This window comes from Microchirus variegatus (assembly GCF_963457635.1).
Source record: "Microchirus variegatus genome assembly, chromosome: 5".
Classification (NCBI taxonomy): domain Eukaryota; kingdom Metazoa; phylum Chordata; class Actinopteri; order Pleuronectiformes; family Soleidae; genus Microchirus; species Microchirus variegatus.
Genome location: NC_139806.1, coordinates 36,022,548 through 36,045,054, shown reverse-complemented (window position 1 = coordinate 36,045,054; position 22,507 = coordinate 36,022,548). Strand labels below are relative to the sequence as shown.

Sequence of the window (22,507 nt, the reverse complement as noted above, 5' to 3'; positions counted from 1 at the left end):
GAGGCATTTTCTTTTCTCTTCAGGCAGCAGGGAAAAGGTCTCGGAGCTATACCTAATGTCATCACCCAACAGAGACTGCCTTGAGCAGTACACCGAAAAAAAAGCATCTCTCTGCCCTTAGCAAGACCTCTTGAGTTTTCCTCTGTGGCCATGCTCTCGCTTTATTTCCATTCCCCTTCTCTCGCTCGCTCATGCGCACACACACACGCGCTTGTCAAGAGCACGGTTTAGGCTCAGGTGAAGTTGATTGTTCATCTCCCCAGGGCTTTCTTAGAATGGAATTTGGTGTGATAGCTGTCTCCCCAATAAGTTGATGGTATATGACCCCAGTGGCACACACATACACACACACACACACACACACATTCTTGTACTTACTGCATACTGAGGCACAGTATTTCCACTTTATAAATCAACATAATAATAAATATCTACTTAATGAATGACATCTACAAAGAACTACTGGTTGCAGTACCATAAAATGTCTGCAGGTGGAGCCCCAGAGCAGAAAGGGCTGGAATTTTTTTTTCGATTTTCTTTTTTTTAATGAAATTTTTTTCCCAAAATGTGAAAAAAAAATTTGACCCAACATTTGAAAAAAAAATTTGACCCCCAAAATTTGAAAAAAAAAATTGAGCCAAAATTTGAAAAAAAAATTTGACCAAAATTTGAAAAAAAAATTTGACCAACATTTGAAAAAAAAATTGAGCCAACATTTGAAAAAAAAAATTGACCCAAAATTTGAAAAAAAAAATTGACCCAACATTTGAAAAAAAAAATTGAAAAAAAAAATTGCCCCAACATTTGGAAAAAAAATTTGAAAAAAAAATTGCCCCAAAATGTGAAAAAAAAAATTGGACAAAGACATCCTATGTTGTCCAAAATAAGATTTTTTTTTCTTTTTTACAAATTGAGTATAGCATGTTTACGACCTAAGGAAGTGGTTTCAAAGACAATAAAAGTGAGGACCAGCCAAAATGTCCTCACTCCGTAAAAATGACCTCACTTTGTTGGTTAAAAACCCTCACTGGTCCTCAGTATGCCGCAAGTACAAGAACACACACACACACACACACACACACACACACACACACACACGTGCATAAATATCCCTGCACAGCTTGAGCACACGCAGTACTTTCCTTTGTGCAGTGCAGTTTCATACAGGTTAATTAAAATGTATCTTTTTCAGTTTCCTACTCTCATTTTTACACTTTTGACACATTTTTACTCTCACGTTTCTCCCTGATATTACAAGCCCACAAAATGCCAATTAAATTGGAACATGACCAGTTGGGCTGTAGTGGCGCTGGCCAATTTAACAGCAGCAGTGATTTATTTACAGCGCATACGTGGCTAATTCCCATGTTAGGGTTTGCTAGACGGGGCAGAGCACAGATTACTCTCACATCCTACACACTTAAGAACCTAGAGAGGGTGCTGTTGGGTTCATTATGGGAGTCAGGCGACTACAGATTAATTCTGCTGCCTATAATTGGATGGGCTGTCTCTGGGCATAGCAAAGCCGATGAAAAGCCCAGGAAGTTGGCTGTGGGATTTGAAAACACACAGGAATCACACAGTCCTCAGGTTCTGCAGTACGTTGCTGTGTTTTGCAGACAACATCCTCAGAAAGCAATGTAGCAACAGTCTTTGTCACAAGCATTTCATGAATGTTGCCAATTGTTAATGTCCCTCTTGTGTTCTGTGCTTCTTTTTCCTCTCCTTTAGATCCCCAGCTCAAGGGTATAGTGACCAGGTTATATTGCAGGCAGGGATACTACTTGCAAATGAATCCCGATGGCTCTCTTGATGGGACCAAGGATGACAGCAGTAATTCCTGTGAGTATCTTGGCAGTGACCTTCTAAAATACACCTCAACAGTTTCAAACTCTTGTTATTTATTAATTATATACATTCATCTATAGCACAGGGGCTTTTATTGCCTGAAAAAATCTGCAAACCATGGGAAAAATGTACACAATTTGTACAATTTGTTTCTTATCAACTTCTCTAAAGTCAGGAAGGGTTGGTAGCAAAATGGAACAAACTGAGACATCTGTGTGATACTATGCAGGGGATTAGAGTTTGAGACCAGTTCATCATAATGTTTGTGTGCTTGTTAACGCGGCGTTATGAAGACATTCCGGTTTGATTTTATGGAGATTATGTTACATTGTTATGAGGGAAATTCATGATATTTACTTAATCGATACCTCTTTTACCTAAACCTGGCCACATGCTACTCACTGTGCCTAAACCTAACCATTTTCCATATAATATCCTCACCCTCATTTCTGCCAAAAGCACCACAAGTGGTTGGTGTGTATGTCTGTATGTAAATAAGTATCTGTGGTTTGCAGAAATCTACAATGGCAGGCTTTGATCCTGCGATTGGATCCACTCGGGGTGATTAGCGTTGGTCCTGGAGTCAAAAAGTATAACTATAAAGTTAATATTTTTTCCAAGTTTTTCATCGTTTGGATCAAAACCGTCTCCTTCGACTGTAGCTATGGGATCACAGAAATGTGTCCTCCTCTCTGAGAGGGAAAGTGGACCAGGAAACAGTCGGCTTAGCAGGGAGAAAAAGGTATTATTAGCTTGTTCTGGCACTGCTCCTCTAGTGCTTCAGGCTAGGTTTGTTAATTTGATTCCTGCGCTTGTGCTAACACTGGCCCTGACACTCTAGACTGTGTCTCTTACTCTCGTCACATTGAAGAGATGTGACGCATGTCAAATATGAAAGGTTTAAGGGACGCGTAAAAAAACAGCGGGATTATGCGTACAATGAGCACAAAGGATGTGTCTCATCATTAAAAGTCTCGAGATCAAATCGAATGTTGGGTACTGGCGCAATCACATTTCACCTCTTTGCCCCAATCCTTAGCCTCCATTTTGTGCATTCACATGCAGGTATAGGATGAATCAATACTTGTTAAGGTAAAGGAGTATAGGTTAAAATGTAAGGGCTGTAACTAGCCTTTCAAGTTGAGAATGTTCAGGGGGAACGCATTAATCAGAGAGCTATCAGAGTTTTCCCAGATTAACCAAATCTAACTAACTCAACCCATAACCCAACAGCAACTTTTGGTTGAACTATGTATTATACCACATTTTTTTCCATATTAGTTGGTCTAATGCTGTCTAATGATGTCCGTTGTTTGTGTGTATGATTTTATGTTCATCTGTGTGTTTTTCAGCTTTGTTCAACCTTATTCCTGTGGGCCTCAGAGTTGTCGCCATTCAGTCCGTGAAGACAGGGTTATACATTGCGATGAACGGGGAAGGCCACTTGTACACATCAGTAAGCATTCTATTCTATTCTATTCTATTCTATTCTATTCTATTCAACACTTGCAACAGGATAATTGCATTTTCAGGAATGGTTGGAGATCCATGCTCCATCCCGTGCTCCCAGAGCTGTCATTTAAATGACAGGTGGCACCATTCAGGAGAACAGAAATTGTGTTCTCTGACATGGGATTTGTTTTTGTATATTTGTATGTGTTTGTTTATTTTTGGTCATCTCACAACAAGAGACAGAACAACATCAGAAAAAGAAAAATGCAAAAAAAAAAAAGTGTGCACAAAATGATGACTGCAAAGGTGTAGGCTGAAGCCAAGCTTATAACACCAAACACTACTGTAACCCATCCACAGTATGTACTGTATATACTGTATATATACATACATATATCAGTCTCTTAAGTAACGTATATTTTTCAATGTCTATTTTCAAACAATATATTTTCAACTGTAACTGCTGTTACACATTTTAGTTTGTCTCACAGATTGTATCATAATTTGACCCAATTTAATGAAACTGATTTACTTATTGTATTGCCCTTAATATTAATATTAATCCATCCATCCATTATCTACCGCTTCATCCTCCACCAGAGGGTCGCGGGGGTTGCTGTGCCTATCTCAGCAGATATTGGGCGATAGGCGGGGTACACCCTGGACAGTTCGCCAGTCCATCACAGGGCCACATATAGAGACAAACCATTCACTCACACACTCACTCCTACGGTCAATTTAGAGTGAACAATTCACCTTATCCCCATATCGCATGCAGAAAGGCCCTTGTTCCGAAGTTGTTCCAAACGGGGCTCGAACCCAGGAACCCGGGTCTTCTTGCTGTAAAGGCAAGAATGCTAACCACTACACCAACCGTGGGCCCTATTATTATTAATATTAATGTATATTATATTTGCTATCAAAGAAGAGATTTGCAATATTATGTTTGCACTTCATACATTACATATATGTTTTGCAGTTCATACATTATTTGGCCAAAAAACATTATGGACTATGAATGTCTGCTACGAGCAAACACATGGTGTGATGGTATAGCACATATTCAGCATAGAAATGAACCATAACTGGATTTATGACATAAAGGGAAGGAGTCTTTCTTTCTTCTGTCTTTATGTCTTCACCTACTGTATGTAGGCGGTCACTGTTTTGATCACCTCCTGCTATTATGGCCTCATTTATACAATATGATGACAAATAACGTGTAAATCAACATAAACATGTGTATCTAATCTTATTGCTCACAAAAGTTAACAAACATTTTTTGGGGGATTTTTCCCAAAAAAAAAAAAACATCATTCCTCTCACATGATATCATGTGTGGAAGTGACAAAAATACCCTGCTTAGGCAAGGTAACGTAACGTAAGGTAACGTAAGGCGTTTGCCCGCCATACAGTCAAAGGCACGATAAATCATCCCCAGCACAGATTGTGCCTCGAGTCTCACTCTCCCACCCCGTCCTCTCCTAGTTATTCAAATCGACATTGGGAGTCGTGCACCCCTCCCTCACAGTAGAATCCATCAGAATGGCTGTCTCCTCTTCCCTCTGCTGTTTTTGTGTCCCTTATCCTCAGGGTGCACAGCAAGATCTGCCATCTTATTCTTCATTCATTACCTTGGAGTCTTAGAGGGGCTTCCTCTCTAACTGTACAATACGCCATCATTCCAGTGGAGTTCTCTAATACTTAATCACCGCTTGACTAAAGCCGTGGAATTAAATTCATTCGAGGAGGAGTGACCTAGAAACCTATGGATATTGTTAAGTAAATTGCAGAGCGGGGATTATGAATCAATATATAATGTACTACGGAGACATCATTGTACACTTTCTCTTGCATAAACACACACTCTATCACATTCGATTGCAGACAAATTGTAAAAATGCATTTATAGATGTAGATGCTGTGTTGAAGAATGAATATGAATTTAATAAGTTCAACCTTAATTCAGATTATGATGAAATTATTGCAGCGTTATGAACTGGATGCCTCATGGTGACTAGTATTGTATTAATTGTGTGACATTTTCTTACTGCTGTAGTGTCGGGAAATGCATTGTGTCAGCGAGCTGCATCTGCAAAAACAGAAAAAGTGATTTTTTTTCCCCCACATGTTTTGACATTTGGTCAGTTTGAAACATACAGTGGAGGAAATAGATATTTGATCCCTAACTGATTTTGTAAGATCATGCACTAACAAAGAAATGGACAGTCTGTACTTTTAATGGTAGGTTTATTTAACAGGGAGAGACATAATATCAAAAAGAAAATCCAGAAAATGACATAAAACAAAAGATTATTACATGCATAAAGCAAATTATTTTGCAATTCATTGAGTGAAATAAGTATTTGACCCCCTATCAAAACATAACTTACTTGGTGGAGAATTTGGACCACTCCTCTTTGCAGATCCTCTCCAAATCCTTAAGGTTTCGAGGCTGTCGCTTGGCAACTCAAAGCTTCAGCTCCCTCCACAGATTTTCTCTAGGATTTTGGTCCGGAGACTGGCTAGGCCGCTCCCTGGTCTTGAGCCACTCCTTCGTTGCCTTGGCTGTATGTTTTGGGTCTTTGTTGTGCTGGAAGACCCATCCATTTTAAGTTTCCTGGCTGAGAGAAAGCGTTGGTCACCCATGGTACAAGGCCCCGACCATCTTTCCCTTAATGTGGTGAAGTTGACCTGTCCCCTTAGCAGAGAGACACCTCCAAAGCAGAATGCTTTCACTTCCATGTTTGACAGTGGTGTTCCTGGGATCATAGTCTGATTTCCTCTTCCTCCAAACACGGCGAGTTGAATCGATTCCAAAGAGCTCGATTTTGGTCTCATCTGACCACATCACCTTCTCCCAATCATTCAGGCGTTCAATGGCAAACTTCAAAACGGGCCTGTACATGTGCCTTCTTGAGCAGGGGGGGACCTTACAGGCGCTGCTGGATTTTAATCCATTACGGCGTAGTGTCTTGCAAATGGTTTTTCTTTATGACTGTGGTCCCAGCTGCCTTGAGACCATTAAGAAGTTCCTCCCATGTAGTTCTGGGCTGATCCCTCACCTTTCTCATAATCGTTGATGCCCCACAAGGTGAAATATTGCATGGAACCCCAGACCAACGGCGATTGATAGTCATTTTATGTTTCTTCTACATTCTAATATAGCAATAACAGTTGTCTCCTTCTCACCCATCTTCTTGCCAATGGTCTTGTAGCCCATTCCGGCCTTGTGCAGGTCTACAATCTTGTCCCTGATATTGTCCTTAGAAAGTTATTTGGTCTTGCCCGTGATGGAGAGATCTGCAAAGAGGAGTGGTCCAAAATTCCTCCTGAGATGTGTACAAACCTGGTGATGAACTACAAGAAACGTCTAACTTGCCAACAAGGGTTTCTCCACCAAGTACTAAGTAATGTTTTGACAGGGGGTCAAATACTTATTTCACTCAATGAATTGCAAAGTAATTTCAATATTTTGTTTTATTCTGTCTCTGTTGAAATAACCTTACCATGAAAATTATAGACCGTTCATTTCTTTGTTAGTAGATGATCTTACAAAATCAGTGAGAGATCAAATACTTATTTCCTCCACTGTATAATATAATATAATATAATATATAAATACATACATGGCAGTAAGGAAACAATGAAGATAAGGCAGAGTGAGCTGTGAGATAAAGAGCTCCGTGACGGGATGCATAATTATCAGTGTGTCCTGCTGTTCGCGGACTCACCTTGCGCGTGCGGCTTAAAATCAGGTCACGTCTGCTCGTAGGATCATTTTAAAAGTAAATTATCTATTGACTTCTTCATTAGAGCAACAACACCTTGTTAAACCTGCTCCTGGAATTCTGTTAGCTCTAATATTAAACTTCCACCAATGACTGCAGACACCACCAAATCAACCACCACCTTAACTCTTTTTTTGCACGGGTGCCATGCGTTCACGGGACATTATTTGTACGTGGTAATTCACTATGTAAATAGTCCATATATGAATCATACACCACTTTCTTAATTCTTGGATTATGCTATATCTTAATGTACTTTCATGGAAGTAGCTTTTTAACAAACCACACTTAGGCTAAATGATGAGAAGTTTGTAAAATCTATGGCCAACCTTCAGTTTAGATTCACTGCACAATTGTTGTTCCCCGTTTGTTGACACACATTTGTCACATTTTGAGTTTGACATATGCTGTCGTGAAGTTCCCTGCTACTCCACTTGTCACTCGTCAGTAATTGTGGTGTTTTTTGCTGCCTGCACGTTGATCACCACTGATTCTCGGTGTCTCTGCAGTAAGCTAAAAAATTGCTGCTGTGAAAGCTCACATCTAAGTGTTGATTGCCAAACCTGCTCTAAGGCTGATAAATGCACTTAATTGCCATTCAGAAAAACCCCCTTTCTGCAGCGTGTGTTTGTGACTGCGATTATGTTACATCAGAAGCTTTTATTACCAAGTACTTCTTTTATTTTGCCTCTAGCCCATGGTCATGTTTGGTCCATGCAGAAGTGCTGTGAAGTGGGTCTTATTGAGACTGGTTGGAGCACCGTGTTCCTCCAGCACAGTTTGCCCTGCTCCTCTTCACAGATCACTCTGCTCCATTTGCAGCTTATTTCGGTGCTAATGGAGGTTCTGATCAGACCTCAGTTATCCTGCCACCCACTCGTAGATCTCTTTTTTTTTTCTCCTCGGTGTGTGAATTACTCTGATAATGGCAGCCTTGTAAGATATTCTCATCCTCCCCCTTTTTTGTGCCGCCTCGTCTGTGCTCCTCCGTAAGCAAAGAACAACCATTCCTCCCATTTTCACTTTGTCACTTTGCAGGAGAGGATATGTCAGTCAACCTTTTATATTTGTTCTTATTTGACTATAGCACACTCACACATTCTCAGAATCTACTCCGAAGATTAATGCAGAGTCATGGGGAATTTCTGCAATGATTAAAATAAAAATGGAAAAACATTCCCGTTTCCCTTAAGTGAGATCATTTTTTATTAATCAGAATAACTCACGTCATTGTCGTTCTTTCTTATTCTCTTGCTATATTTAATGCATTAGAGAGGCTTTTCCTGCGATGGTGTACTTTGATAATGTGCAGCACTCAGATGAGGTGACAGACGAGGTGAATCAAAACAGAGTCCCCTTCCCTTTTAGTATGGATAAAAAAATGCCTTCAAGGCCTCTGGTAGTGCATCGTACTCTTTTGTGTGAGGCACCCAATGTGCGGCATGCACCTCAAATGACAGAGATAGCATCAAAGTGACTGTGCAGTCTGGCACAAAAGACACACTGGTGAATAAAGGAAAGTACAATCATCTCACCCCTTTTCAATCTGCTCCTTTTGTGTCTCGGCCAATGAATTTGCAGCTAATATCTCCTACAGGCTCCTCGGTCCCTAGGACCGACGTTTCTTCTGCAATGTAACAGGAAGTGGGGAAGTCTCCTTTGTTGAAGGATGAAGCGGAAACACAACTTGTGGTGGTCTCTAGGGAACTATAATTACATTTTTTGGTCGGAAAAATTGACTAATTCAAATGAGGAAAAAACAGCTTAATTATTCTTTTAGGACTATGATATCATCTCCCTAAAAGGAAACAAGGAAGTGTTAGATTGTGGACTTTTGACATGATAAAATGGTGGCGCCACAGAACGTAACGCCCTAGTGCAGATTTTGTTGTCATTTGTCTACAGTTTTCTATACCGTCTCTCAAGTGTAAAGGTTGAGCATTTCATGGTTGGCCAGTTTTTCTTCAGAGTTAGTTCCCCATTCCCTCACTTCGCTGGAGTCTCTCAGTGCATGCCTTCTTTATCAGACGCCTGCACTTGTTAGCGCTACCTTTCATGATTGTCAAATTGACTTGCCACATCACTTGAGTGGCCCTTTTAGAAATGAAATCCTCAAGAGGGCCAATCTGGAGCAGTGCGGCGGCTTTAGTTTCACTTGTTAGAGGCTGTGTCGTCAGCTGCATGTGGACAAAGAAGGCGGAGGGCATCTGTTTCCTGTAATGTCAAGTTCAGGATCCATGAAAGTTCCGTGGAGTGTGATGTGAAGGCTCTCTCAGTTTGCATCATGGAAATGAAAGTGCAGGGCTTTCTTTGTGTGTGTAGGGAGGAACGGAGAAAAGCAGCTTATTCACGACGAGTCACGAGTTTGAAACCAAGGAAGTCCAGTCGAGAATGCTAAAGCCAGGATTCCCTCATTTTGATATTATTCATCTGCAAACCACATTGGACCATTTCCCAAAGGTGCGGTCATATTTATGCTATACCCAAAAAGGAACACCCTCCCATAAAACCACTTTGCTCCTTTGCTTTTATCTGCATTTGTCATTGGTGGATAGTTCATTAGTTCAATATCATTTCAACTTTATATATATATATATCAAAAAAAATTACTTTAAGAGTAAATGTCAGGAGATTTTGAGATGTGTAGACATCTAGAAATGTTTAAATATGCAATGAATGATAAAATAATGGGAATTAATTGATCAATCTGATTGTTATTTGATATACCAGGCACCACCAGCCATACTGTATGTAATCATACATACAACATATGTATGTGATGCTCAAGCATGTTTTGAATTAACGTATGGTTCCACTCAAGTATTAAGAGAGAGAGAGAGATGCTATTGTTCAAGTGCACACATATTTCCCATACTTTCTGGATGTATTCTAATAAAGTGATCGCACTATATAACATTGCTAAAACAACACATCTAAGGTGGCCTAATACTTTTTCACCATATATATACAGTATATACGGAAGAAGAGAGAGAAGAATAATCACTAAAGAAGAGGTGTCAGTGAAAATGGAGCCTATGTGGTATTTTAGATGGAAAAAACAACATAAAACACACATTTTGTCCTATAATCCAAGCCCTGACTCTCTTGGAGGACTCTGAAGAACTACAGGGCGGATGAGGATTCCCTGTTACTGCTATGACCTATTACAAGAGAATAGACACAAATAATTTAGAGAAAACTGAACTTGCGGTCCCCCTTTTTTTTTCTTTCTCTACATCTATGCCTCAGGCTATTCAACTGAGTTGAAACCTGGTGCAACCTCCTCTGCAGTTTTGGTCTCATTATTTTCCTCTTTGTTAAAGTGTTGTGTCAACAGCTCGCAATAAATCCTCAGATAGTTTGGCCCAGGAAGGATCCACCCATCAGGTGCTTTTTTTTTTTTGCTCAGGGACAGTAGGATGCATTTGTCGAGGACATTTGAACAAATCCACCGAGTCACATTAAAACTTTGTAGTCTATCAGCAAGATACCAGAGAAAGGGTGCTGTCCACAATATTTTTTACACACTCCCACAGATTTCTTATACGTATAGTAATTACTCATGTGATTGTTCCTCCAAAGGAGTGTCAAGCCTGTAGATGAGGTGGAGGGAGCCTCATTATTTCCAAAGCGTTTGCACTCCTTTGCCTTTAATGCTGCATCAGTGTCAGGAAGGGTGGTGTTCACAGGGGCTGGAGGAAGAGCTACTTCATGCATTATTGAACAACAAGGTCGGAGGTATAGGCATCAAAACCCGAACTGGTCCACTGCTGGTCGAGGCTAAGAGGAGCTAAAAATAGACTGACCGGTCCATTGGTCGTTTAATATCAATGCTGTCATCAATGGCTTTGTAAATGGTAATACATGAACAAGTTAATGTTGTTATTTAGAAACCTTTGGTTTTCTGCAGGATCATGACACTGCAGTTTTGCTGTGTAACGCTGTCGTTTAGGTAGGGATGTTGATGTGCTAGTGAAAAAAACAAGTTTTCTTCACAGCAGTGATTAAGAGGGAGTCCCCCCCCCCCCCCACACACACTCAGTGTTTTACTTTACCTCTAGGGGGTGAAGCCTCTGAACAACAACAATAACTCATAAATACATTACACAGCTGTTTTGTCCTGTTTCTTTCCAGGTCAACAACTTTACCCTCATCACCCCATGCTCCTTAAACACTGGCTTATCCCCCCCCCCCCCCCCCTGTTTATTTAAAGCTATTAAGAGTCGGTAACTGCAGCTGTTTTCTGAATCACTGGTTTGCATGACACATATTGTTTTTTTATGATATGCAGTATGGCAGCGCAGTGACTGTGAGGAATGTCGGAGAATAATAGAATGGATCAAGAGAGTCTCTTGACAAAGAACAATTATCTGCATGTTCAAAAGTGTGCTGTTTCATTGGTGGATAATTCATCAGTTCAATGTCAGTTCAACCTGATATAAAAACAAATACTTAAAGGTCACATAGAGTGGTCCTGTTGCACATATATGTGAGTTATGGAGGTCTACTTACATATATTAAGTTGTTTTTATGGTCAAAATCCTCCTAGTTGATGTAAACGAGCCGATTGAAATCTGTCCTTTTCGAAGCGCTTGTCAGTCGCGCTATTTCAGCCATAAATCTCGCCCGAGAAGACAGAGTGCGTTGTGATTGGCCAGCCAGCGTAGAGCCTTCCCACCTGTGTTGTGATTGGCCAGGTATCTGGAAGTGACGTAATCTATCACGTCAGCTCTCAGAAGTGCAGCGCCCCCCTCTGGAGCAGTGGATGCACTGCTCCTCATTATCAAAACATTGTTTAAACAGTGTTTAAAAATAGCTTCTTCACGACTCCCCGCCACAGTCCCTTTATGACTTTAAACCGGAGTCAGACCCAGAGTCAGAAGACACTGTTGCTCGTGAAACACCTCCACAACGGACGTTATTCTTCTTCTGCGGTTCAATGTACGCAACCGGATGTGCCCGGACTAGTGCCCGGAGCAGGACGATCTGCTGTTCAGGAGAACCGCTGCTTACGTAACTATTACGGGATTTTCAGTGATCTCGTTGAGCCCCGAGATTACAATAAAACACAACGTTCTCAGCAGTGACTGAACTGTTTGTTTCGAACCGCCAGGCTTCATAAACAAGGTAATGACGCAGATACACACCAAAAAAAACAGCGATAATAGGAACTTCCGGTCTAGTTCCGCTTTAATGTATAGAAAATGTCAGGATATTTTGAGATAGACATCTAGAAATGTTTAAATATTCAATGAATGATAATAATTGTAGAGTAGTAGGCACATTTTCTGACACATATTGTTTTTATGCTGTGCAGTATGGCAGCGCAGTGACTGTGAGGAATGTAGAATAATGGATCAAGGGAGTGTCTTAATAAAGAACAATAACCTGACAGGTTAAAGACTTTGCGATGTATTTCTTTTTATTTGCTGTGTGCCTTGTTACAGTATCACAACCCTTTTATCATTTTAAATAAATTCCAGTTGACCTCCTGTGAAGTTCCCCTTGGTCGTCTTGGTATAAGGCACACTACATTAACTCAGACAGAGCACTCCCAGCAAAGCTGATTTGCATCATAGTTCATCTATGCATCAGTAGCTCATGCATTTGCTCGTGTGCTTTGTCTGGGTCTCGTTGCTTTTTTAAACAAAGATTGCTTATCCGAGCAGAAACCTCCTTGCTGCTCAAATGCTGTTGAGCACTTGCTTAAAACGGACGTGTTTTTTGTTCGCCGGACACCAAACCCTTTGTGAACATCGCAGAAATCGTTCTCAAGCATCTCAGATGTTGTTTATCTCTTTGTTTTTGTAGCGACGTGTTCCAGTTGTGTTTCTCCTCCCAGTGTGGGCTCACTTTTCTACAATGGTGGCTATTGGGCCAAGTATTGATCTGTCCACTAGAGCTTACACTGGAACTCCTTCATCAATCTGGGATAATCCTCACATCTCTATTAAAATGGAGTGGCCAAAATAACACCGATGCTACAGAGACTTGCTGTGAATTATGTGCCGTTACACAAAATAATGAGAACACAGGAGACTGGAAAGGAAGTAAGTGGCTCCGCTGGTTGGAAGTTTTGAGTGAAAAGACTCTGTGGTCAGGTGTGTTTTGCTGGAAAAGGTGACGTGATGAGTTGTTTGATACAGTATATGAAAAGCAACTTAATGAAAACCTGATATTAAACACTCTGTGTAGGAAGGTTAATGACCCCGTTTAATCTCTGTGATTACCCTTAATACTCTGTAGGTATTTCCACAATGCAAGCAAAACCTATTGGTGATATTGTGACATAGCTATACTGCAAGACGGCACCAGTCTGCACCATCCGTCTGGATAACCGATCCAATACACACACGAGACTTCATCAGTCTTCTTCAGATGAACTTCCTTCTGGAGTGAAAGCCTTCATCCTCGGCTTCCTGCTGTCGCTAAACCATCTGATAATATAATATAACCATAGCAAGTGATAAGTTAGCACCCTTGCAGACAGGCAATTGTGACCATGTTGTCTGGGATACTTTGCACATTTTTATTTCTTAAGTACACATGCAGTTAAACAAGAACATTGTGATGTTGGCATGCACACATACTGTGCACACGCATCAAAGGTGTTGCTGGTTGTTAGTCGTGATTTGACGTGAAGTTCCCCATCTTTATTCACAGCCAGGCAGAAACACTTCTGCTGTCACCCACTGCGATGAAATGTCAGCAGTTCTTTAACCTGACGTTACACTATCCCGTCATCGATGACGGGTCTTTTAAAGCCTAAATAATTGGCCTAACAAGTTATTCGTGCCAGTAAGTTTCACTCCCCGTTTCATTTTTTTTTAACATCTGTCCTCTTTTATCTTCAATGGGTTTCAGCAACCAACAACATTTATTCACACCCAGCACGATGACCCTCTGTTGTTCCCCGTGCTGTATTATTTTGTTTCCCTTTTAAACAGCTTGGAAAAAAACCAGTATGGTCATAAATTAGGTCTAAACACTGCTTAGATTCAGGCTGCCAGAGATAAACAAACACATTTAATGAACATTTTCATCAGTGTTTGTGCGTTTACACCACCAAGCCACTAAGTAAATGGAGGCACAGACATAGAGCAGACACAGCAAAACTGGAATTTCTATATTTGGTCCTGTTAAATCCACAGAGGATATAAGTAAGCATGTAGAAATGCAGGCAGCATAGTTTAATTTCATATTAGTACATATTGTGTAGCTATCAAAGCAAACATGTCCAGCATTTTCTATGAATTAATGAGCCAAGTTTGAGCCTAATTGCTTTCCCGGTGTGTAAATGTCAAGCACCATGCAAATACAAATGACATTCTTGTGCTTGTTGCTTCAAGAGCAGTGTAATGTGCAAATTAGCAGTGAAGCATGAGTACTTATAAAGCATTCTTCTACAACTCACTATCTAACAGTATCAGAATGTGTTTTATTCCCAAACTCATACTCGACTGTGCACCTAACTGTCCTATTAGTCATGTTAGTTGCGGTACAGATTTTCCATGTTATTCAGATGCATTCATATTTGAAAAGTTTTATTATTATTAAAATTGTGAAAGTAATTAAAAAAAAAAAAAAAAACATCATTCATCTTTCTTTCATCAGATGACAAAATACCACGTGGCCATTTGTGAATAAAGTAGCACAGTGCAAATTAAACAGCTCATTTTATGTTCTACCCATTTTTATCCTCACTTGTTGCTGAAATTGTTGAAGTTGGGTCTTCTGAACTGTATTTGCTACAAATGGGATTCATTTACTCTAAATGACAGTGAATCTTTGGATGTGTAGCAAAATGATTCATGGTGGAAAAATAGAATGATCTAATCCAAACAGTGAAAATACACAGTGGAGACAGTGGTGTGGGGGAGCAAAGGAGGAGCTTACATTTCCAGTGCTACAAAGACTGATGGCCAATTCCAATTCCTATCTTAACCCTCAAGCTCAACCCTTAATCTTAACTGGCCCTCAAAACCAAGTGTTGAGGGTTATTTTGTCACTTAGAAATGGGACACCCCTTAAATGCAGATACGTCTTCAGACTGTGGGGGGCAGAATAACGCGAAAGCTGCGTCCAGTCTGTCAACTCCAAAAAAGAAGAAGAACACATTTACGTCACAATTATTTATTTATTATTTTATTTCAGTCAAGTTATTAGGTTGTCAGTTAGTTATAAGATGATACTCATACAAATACCACAACCACGGACATATTCAGCTGACAGTTACCACACACCACGACTTATTGAATAGTAAATGTTACGCAACAATGACGTCAGTAATCCATAATATGGGCCTAAACTAAGACAATACAATGGTTTTCATCATTTTTGTATCTCTATTAACAAAGAAAATACTTCATTTGTATCGCACTCGCTTCGCTGCTTTCGACGCCATCTTTCTCATGTGAAAACACGCAATGCATTCTGGGTAGCCCTTGCTCCCAAGGGTGGTCTCGGAAAATCTCAATATTGAGGGCGATACAGCCCTTAAACCCGCCCCTCAACTTAATTTTTCCGAGAACCGGGACAGCACTTGCACTAGAGGGAGCGCACATTTTTGAGATTGAGGGTTAAGCAAGGAATTGGAATTCACCCTAAATGCTGTGTATATAGAGTTTTTACTTGCACATTGGTTTGTTCTTGACTCTATTTAGCTTCAAGAAACGATCCATAAAAAATATTGTTGTGGCAATTGTTTCAGGTTTTAAAGCACAGAGGGACTTTAGTGTCATGCCCAAAGGGTTGTAGGTTTTTTTTTTTTTCAGTAGATGAAATCAAAGGGTGGGGGGGGGGGTGGTATGTGTGGTTTGCGGTGACAGAAAAGCCATCAGTGTTCAGCTATACCTGCAGGTAATGGCTGTAGTCCTCTCTTTTCCTCCACCAGAATCCTTCTGTCTTTTCCACTTCCTCCCGTGAAATGAAAGTAACATTTTATCAAGCTTCACCTCAGGTGCCGTAAAAATCAATACAGTGAGAGCTCTTACAGACGGGTTGTAAATCATGAGAATTCATTCTCTTAAATCTGAGCTAAGCCTCTCCCAGAACTGTGTCTGTGTGGCTCTTCGCGGCCGTGAGTCACTCGCCGCAGCAGCAGCTACTGCCAGATCACCAAAATCAGGAACAAACAGCTTTTATGTGTACATTGTACATGAGTTATGTACTACATACTGTACGTATCACCTCTCTCACAGTTACATCGGGCAGCTGTGTGAAATGTAATTCAATCTGTATGGAAATAGCATGTTTTGTAAGAGTAACTCTGACCTGTATATCTACTGTATATGTAAATGTATGTACTATACGCTATATGTACATATTGTGGTATATAATACTTAAACCACATAGCCTCTATACAGAGGCCAGGAGGTTAGAGGAAGTTCTTGTGTCATACACCCACACACACACACACACACACACACAGTTGGCCAGAAAGCTATACACAAGCAAAGGAAGCTTACATGGGTGTCGAATAAAAACACAAGCAGCAGTTTAATATCTGCACTTTCAAACCTGTTTGAATGTTTAACTTTATGCCACTGAAGGTGAAATCAATCTGCAGGATTAGGTCTGGACTAATCTAAGTGTCACCGTGTTTTCCCCAGACAAACTGTAGGCCAAGTATTCTGTGTTGTTTTGCCTCAAAAGCAGATCTGAGAAATCTGTCCCGACAAATTTAGGTTTGACTTGGAACTTATTGCTGTTGCCACTGTCAACAAAGACTTCAATTCCCACCTCTTAAGGCCACATTATACTTCTCCGACTGCGTAATGCGTTATCCGACTGCGTCGTGGTGACGGACACGCGCTTCAATTTCCCGCCCGATCAGTAGGGGTCGCTGCGCAAGGTTGTTGTGCTTCTGGCTACAGTGAGCAATGGCGTCCGAGAGAGAAAGAGAGAGAAAGACTGTTGTTGTTGAAACAGTGGCCGTTTCTCACTTTTCTGTGTCACGGAACGCAGTTTTAAGATAATTTGAGGCGAGAAATTGTCCATTTAGAGTCTAAACATGTGCTGTGTGTGTTAAGATATGACGTATTTATAGTTTGGCAGCGCCGTTATCGGCGGGGATGAGCTCCGCCTCTGTGGACGCTCGGTGCTCACTGTGAGCCGGCACAGAGCAGCTTAGCTCGGCCTGTCCTGAGGACCAATCGCAGCTCTTGCCGTCTCCGTTGTCCCTTGACGGAGTGACGGACACTTATAATATTTCGTGCAGTCGGAGACGACGCAGAGGCTCTCTGAAAGGACTCTGCGTAACCTAGGCGGAGCACTTTACGCAGAAGTATAAATTGGGCTTTAGGGAATACATCCGTGTATGTGCCCATGGAATCCAACAGGGCAATCACCAGTCTCCCCACTCTGGAGGCAGATGCTTGTAGTGTTGTCTCTCATCAGTACCAGTAGCGATCCAGGAGGCAAAAGAGCCAACTTCCAAAGTGGATGCTCTGTATACGTTCCAAAGAAACAGGGAGCTGTTGAAAAAGCGTCTTCATCCTGAAGTTTGTCTGAATTCCCTGTGATAACGAGGATATATGTCTCAAAGCGTACAAAAACATATTGGGTAATATATCGTATGGTCCGTTAAGCATAGCAAAGCAAAACCATGTGTTAGCAGGAGAAGTTGAACATCAATTCTGACTTGGATAAGAGCCACTATAGAAGTTCACTGGAGTTATATGGAAAATGTCCACTGAACATGTGATCTCATCTAATGGTTGGTCAGAAGAATGCAAATCTGGAAAAGGATGTTAAATGATCGAGGAGTTATTCTACCCCATTTTAACTAATTCATTAAAAAACAATGGAACCTGGAACCACTTTGAAGAAATGCTGAAAGTGCTGCTCAGTGAATCATTAGGACTTTTCCAATATGTGAATATGTGAATCCTGTTGAGATTGTGAACAGATAGCTATAATCCAAGAATGATATTGCCAAGCAGCTGATTAGTATTCCTCCCCGTTAACTGTGTTTGGTTCCATTGATTTTGAGAAGGATTACATGAATTGCAATAACTCTCTTCAGACTGTGAGACAAGTGATAAATAGCTGCCCCACCCGAAATCTATTGTGCAATTTATCAACAGCTTTACTAAGAATCACTGCTGATCTGAGCAGACTTTAAATTCAGTGTGTGGCGTTCTAAAGAGAAATTGCAGCTGACCTGATTGACAGGCTCTGGCTTGTGGCTGAACAGTTGATAGTGAAGCCAGTTGGTTTTTCGAGGATACCTTCTGGCTGACTGGTAGAATCCCTCGCCTTCCAGCTGTAGCTCTGCCACATTTAATCTTCACAGAGAGACAGACTGTTTCTCTACTGTCTTCCATGCATATACATAATGCTCAGGTTGAGGTGCTGGTTTCAACGTTCTCTAAAGCGAGCACATATTTCTCAGTTCTAATAATATGTTTGACCACACACTTTGAGTAAATAATCAGCTTTAAATGAGCTCTTTAGATGCATCTGTTAAGGTCTACGTTATGCACATCTGGCATTACATCTGTTGTCACACACTTGTATAGCCTCCAGGTCTGATGTATGCACTTCAGTACTGCATCCACCAAATGACGTATGTAATCACAGGGCTTAGTTTGTAATATCAGCACACAAGATGACCCGTGACACACCTCTCAGAAGCACACACGGTGTTTGTGTGAAGTCAGCCATAATTCAACACTGGTTTTCAATCATATAACATATCATTAAGCATTTTATATATAATATTCATATCCATATAAAATGAAAAAAAAACTAGCAATGGAATAACAATAATATCATATAAAATGAATCATATACAAATAAACAAAACTGTATACACAGAGGTGTTGCTCATTTAGATAAGATATGTTAAGGTACATTGTTGATCATCGTCTACAAATAATGTTTGAATTACAAACTCCCACAATGAAGATCAACTCTAAGTAAGACCTTTCTGTTTTCTAACACTACTGTTTAAATGAAGCTTCTTTCAAAAACGGCATTTATTCATTTCACATTAATCCTTTAACAACACGTATGTCGCAGGCGACAAGTTTTCACAAGAGCAGTTTGTATTACTGTAATTACACGACAGCTTGTGCGATCAGAAACATTCTGTTTCTGAAAGCTGAGAAGTTGCAAGCAAATCAGCATCTTTAAACATGTTTTACACAGTTATGCTGGGGTTTTTTTTTTTTTTGCTTTTAAAAAAAATAACACTTTTTATTTCTCTTCATTTGAAATTGTTAAATATTTTAACATGCAGTAAATTGAGCTAGATATAGAAAGTTACTCTGGAAAAATGGGCAAAAGCACTTACTCACAGGATATTATCTGGTCCGTTTATGGTTAAAATAAGCAAAAAAGTCCAGGCGGACATTTTGAGGCTAAGGTGTCAAAGGGTTAATACGTGTTAAATTGAGTTTTAATGACAAAAATGTTTATATTGTTCTGTCCAAGTGGTGCTCCTCAAACACACATTATTGATCTTGGCTCCCTCAGTAAGGACCACTGTTCCCAACACGGGGGTGAACATTGACTGTGAATTAAAACTTAACAAACAAATCAGCTTTTTATCAACTGAGGCAAATGGCTTAGATGAGGTCTGTTGTGTGTAGCCAGGACTTAGAAAAACGTGCCCATGCTTTTATTACAACCTGTCTAGACTGCTGTAATGCCCTCTATGTTGGGGTTAGCCAGGCCTCCCTTTCTCGCTTTCAGCTTGTCCAGAATACTGCCGCTCACCTTTTTAACAAGGACGCACAGACGTGAGCACATTTCCCCCATTCTGGCCTCCCTCCATTGGCAGCCAGCTCATTGAGAACAGATTTTAAAATCCTTTTATCTGTGTATAAGTGTCTAAATGGTCTTACCTCTCTGACATGCTGCAACCATATGTGCCTCTGCAGTCGCTAAGATCAGCTGAAATGGATTTCCATTACACATTAGGCAGGCTTATTCACTATCTAATTTTAAATCTCTTTTAGAGACTCACCTGTTTTCTGTTGCATTCAAGACGGTTGGGAGTCTGCTGTTATGGTTTTATGTTTTTATTTAGTTATTTTACATTTATTTTAATGTCTCTTTACTGATTTAATTACCACAAGTGCTTTATAAATAAATTGGATTGACTGGATAATGGATGGCCTACATTATAGCCATTCACATAAAAAAAATAGAAAAAAGAAATATACTGTTTGGAAAGCTCTGACATTAAAATCCACAGACCCTTTCACTTCCCATTATTCTTTCAGTCTCCCCCTCAGTCCATTAAAATACCTGGCATCAATTAAACCATGGAAATTTGTAGGTGTTATTATTTCTGATGGGAAGTAGTGCACTGGCACAATTTCATGCCCAAAGAAAAATTGTACTGAATTTGCATTGTGCTATATTTTACCTGCATAAACACAACCTGTGCTGCGCTAAACCACCCACACACACTACAAGAGCCACGGAAATTACCGAAAAGACGAAAGGGCAATACAGGCAGGTGTGCCTGATAAAAAATGGCTTTGTTCCTGTGCTCGGTCTGTCTCTGCTGTGACAGAAATAGTCCTTTACCCTTAAGCTAAAAGAGGATTTTTAATTGAAGCTGAATTCCTCGCAAAGTAGAGTCGAGCTTAACTGTCTTATGTGAGATGCTCGATACGTAGAATCCTGCATCACAAAATCCCCTTGAAAAAAAACCACGATGCATTTCATAGGTGCTCAGGTGAGCAGCACATTCCTGGCCCTTCAAGGGTTTTCTGTAATGAAATCAAGTGGCAACAGGCCGTGACGTCACCTATGAGAAGCTGAATTGCTGTGAAGCATCGATGCCCACTGTCAATCACGCTGGTATATCCACTCATATATGCCGTGCGTCATCAACAACACAATTTACAAAACTGACGCAATTGGCTGTTTACGACAACCTGAAACTAGCAATTGAGACCATAAACTAATCAGGAACATATTTACTGACATTATAAATCAAGTGAGAAGAGTATTTTCCCATTTTGCTCTGGTGGCTGTTCAGTCTATTATTCTTCACGGATTGGCCTCATCCAGCAATCGTGAAGACTGTTGTTTAGTTTTTATATTGACTATGGATGAGATATGGTGTTGTTTTTGATTTTTTTTTACATTTATAATCCTATAGTGATAACACAAGATACATTTTGTAAATACAATACAATATTCTCAGTCTTCTCTGTGAAAACGTCACTTCAAACAAAACAGAAATAATAATAGCGATAATAATAATAATCATAATGATAAAGGAACCATGAGAGGGCTCTCTCCTGTGTTCTCCGCAGACTCTAGTTCCTGTGGTTTTCTCTGAATGTGTGCTGTTTGAGATCACAGACTCCACCGTGCCCAGCGGAGAGATAACACGATGACAGACGCTACAGTTTGCCCTGTGGTCGTTATCCACCCACAGATATTCGTTTTCCCACTCACGTCTGTATTTTTGTAACCTTCTTGTTTTCACCTGAGCAGTATCCTCCTGCTCCTCACGCGTCACCATTCTACCTTTACATCGCGCCACGTCTCTGTTGCTACCACACACAGGACTCGCAGTGTAGATTTTTTGCCATGGTTTTCCACTGTTCTGTATCTGTACAATATGGAACACGATCTTTTATCTAACAAAGCACTTTTTTACAGAACAAATCCATGTTTTAGTCAACAAATCCGTGTTTTACAGAATAGTTGGTAACGCTACTGTGCACGTTGTTAGTTGCCACACCAATGAAGCCAATCACTGGACTGGTGGAAGAAATGTAATCACACTCTTGAATATTTAACGTTTTGGAGGGTATGTAGGTTGGTGAGTTTGTTGGTAACTGTAAGGGAAAAACATAATTTGGCCTTTTCTAAAGTTATCGCCTCCCATTCCTAAGCACAAGCCTAAACAATTCAGGACGGTGCGTGCCGCAACTATCGAATCACAGCAGCCTCGTTGTAGCACTGGCATCAGTCTGTTGTCTACAGAATTCGTCTCTTCATATTTTCGCTGAGCCTGACCGGACTGGGGCAGACGACTGATGACGCTGCTGTGCAGTCCTCTCCAAGCACCTTTAAATATCCTAACTCTGGCACTCACAGGCAGACAGAGGATGCCCAACTGTTAACATGGTTGTTTTATGTTCGGCATTGTCTCAGTTCTCAGATCTGAGCTGCATCGGCGACCTTGAGTGTCTTGAAAGGCACCTTCAAATATAATGCATTATTATTATTATTAGATTATTTATAATAATAATAATAATAATAATAATAATAATAATAATAAATAAAGCCTTGTTCAACTTAACTCATCTCTGACTCCGGAAAAGACTCCATCCTTGGTCGACTCACCAAATAATCAAATCTCTGCAACAGTAACCACTAAAGGGGAAACTGGCCTAAAGAGTTACAGGGTAAAGAAAAAGCATAAACTGCCACAATGACAC

At 40.4% G+C, this 22,507-nt stretch overlaps 1 protein-coding gene across 3 annotated transcripts in view; it reads left to right on the top strand.

Annotated features, from left to right (window-relative positions):
• The window catches only part of fgf14 (fibroblast growth factor 14), a gene marked incomplete at its 5' end in the record, with an annotated part of 112,146 nt that overhangs the window by 79,400 nt on the left and 10,239 nt on the right, over positions 1-22,507 (top strand). For 2 of the 3 annotated variants that reach the window (XM_083890574.1, XM_083890575.1), the window contains 2 exons: positions 1,732-1,842; positions 3,201-3,304. In XM_083890574.1, the coding sequence (XP_083746700.1) occupies positions 1,732-1,842; positions 3,201-3,304 (215 nt within the window). The remainder of the gene's footprint in view (positions 1-1,731; positions 1,843-3,200; positions 3,305-22,507) is intronic. The other variant, XM_083890576.1, reaches the window with a different exon arrangement.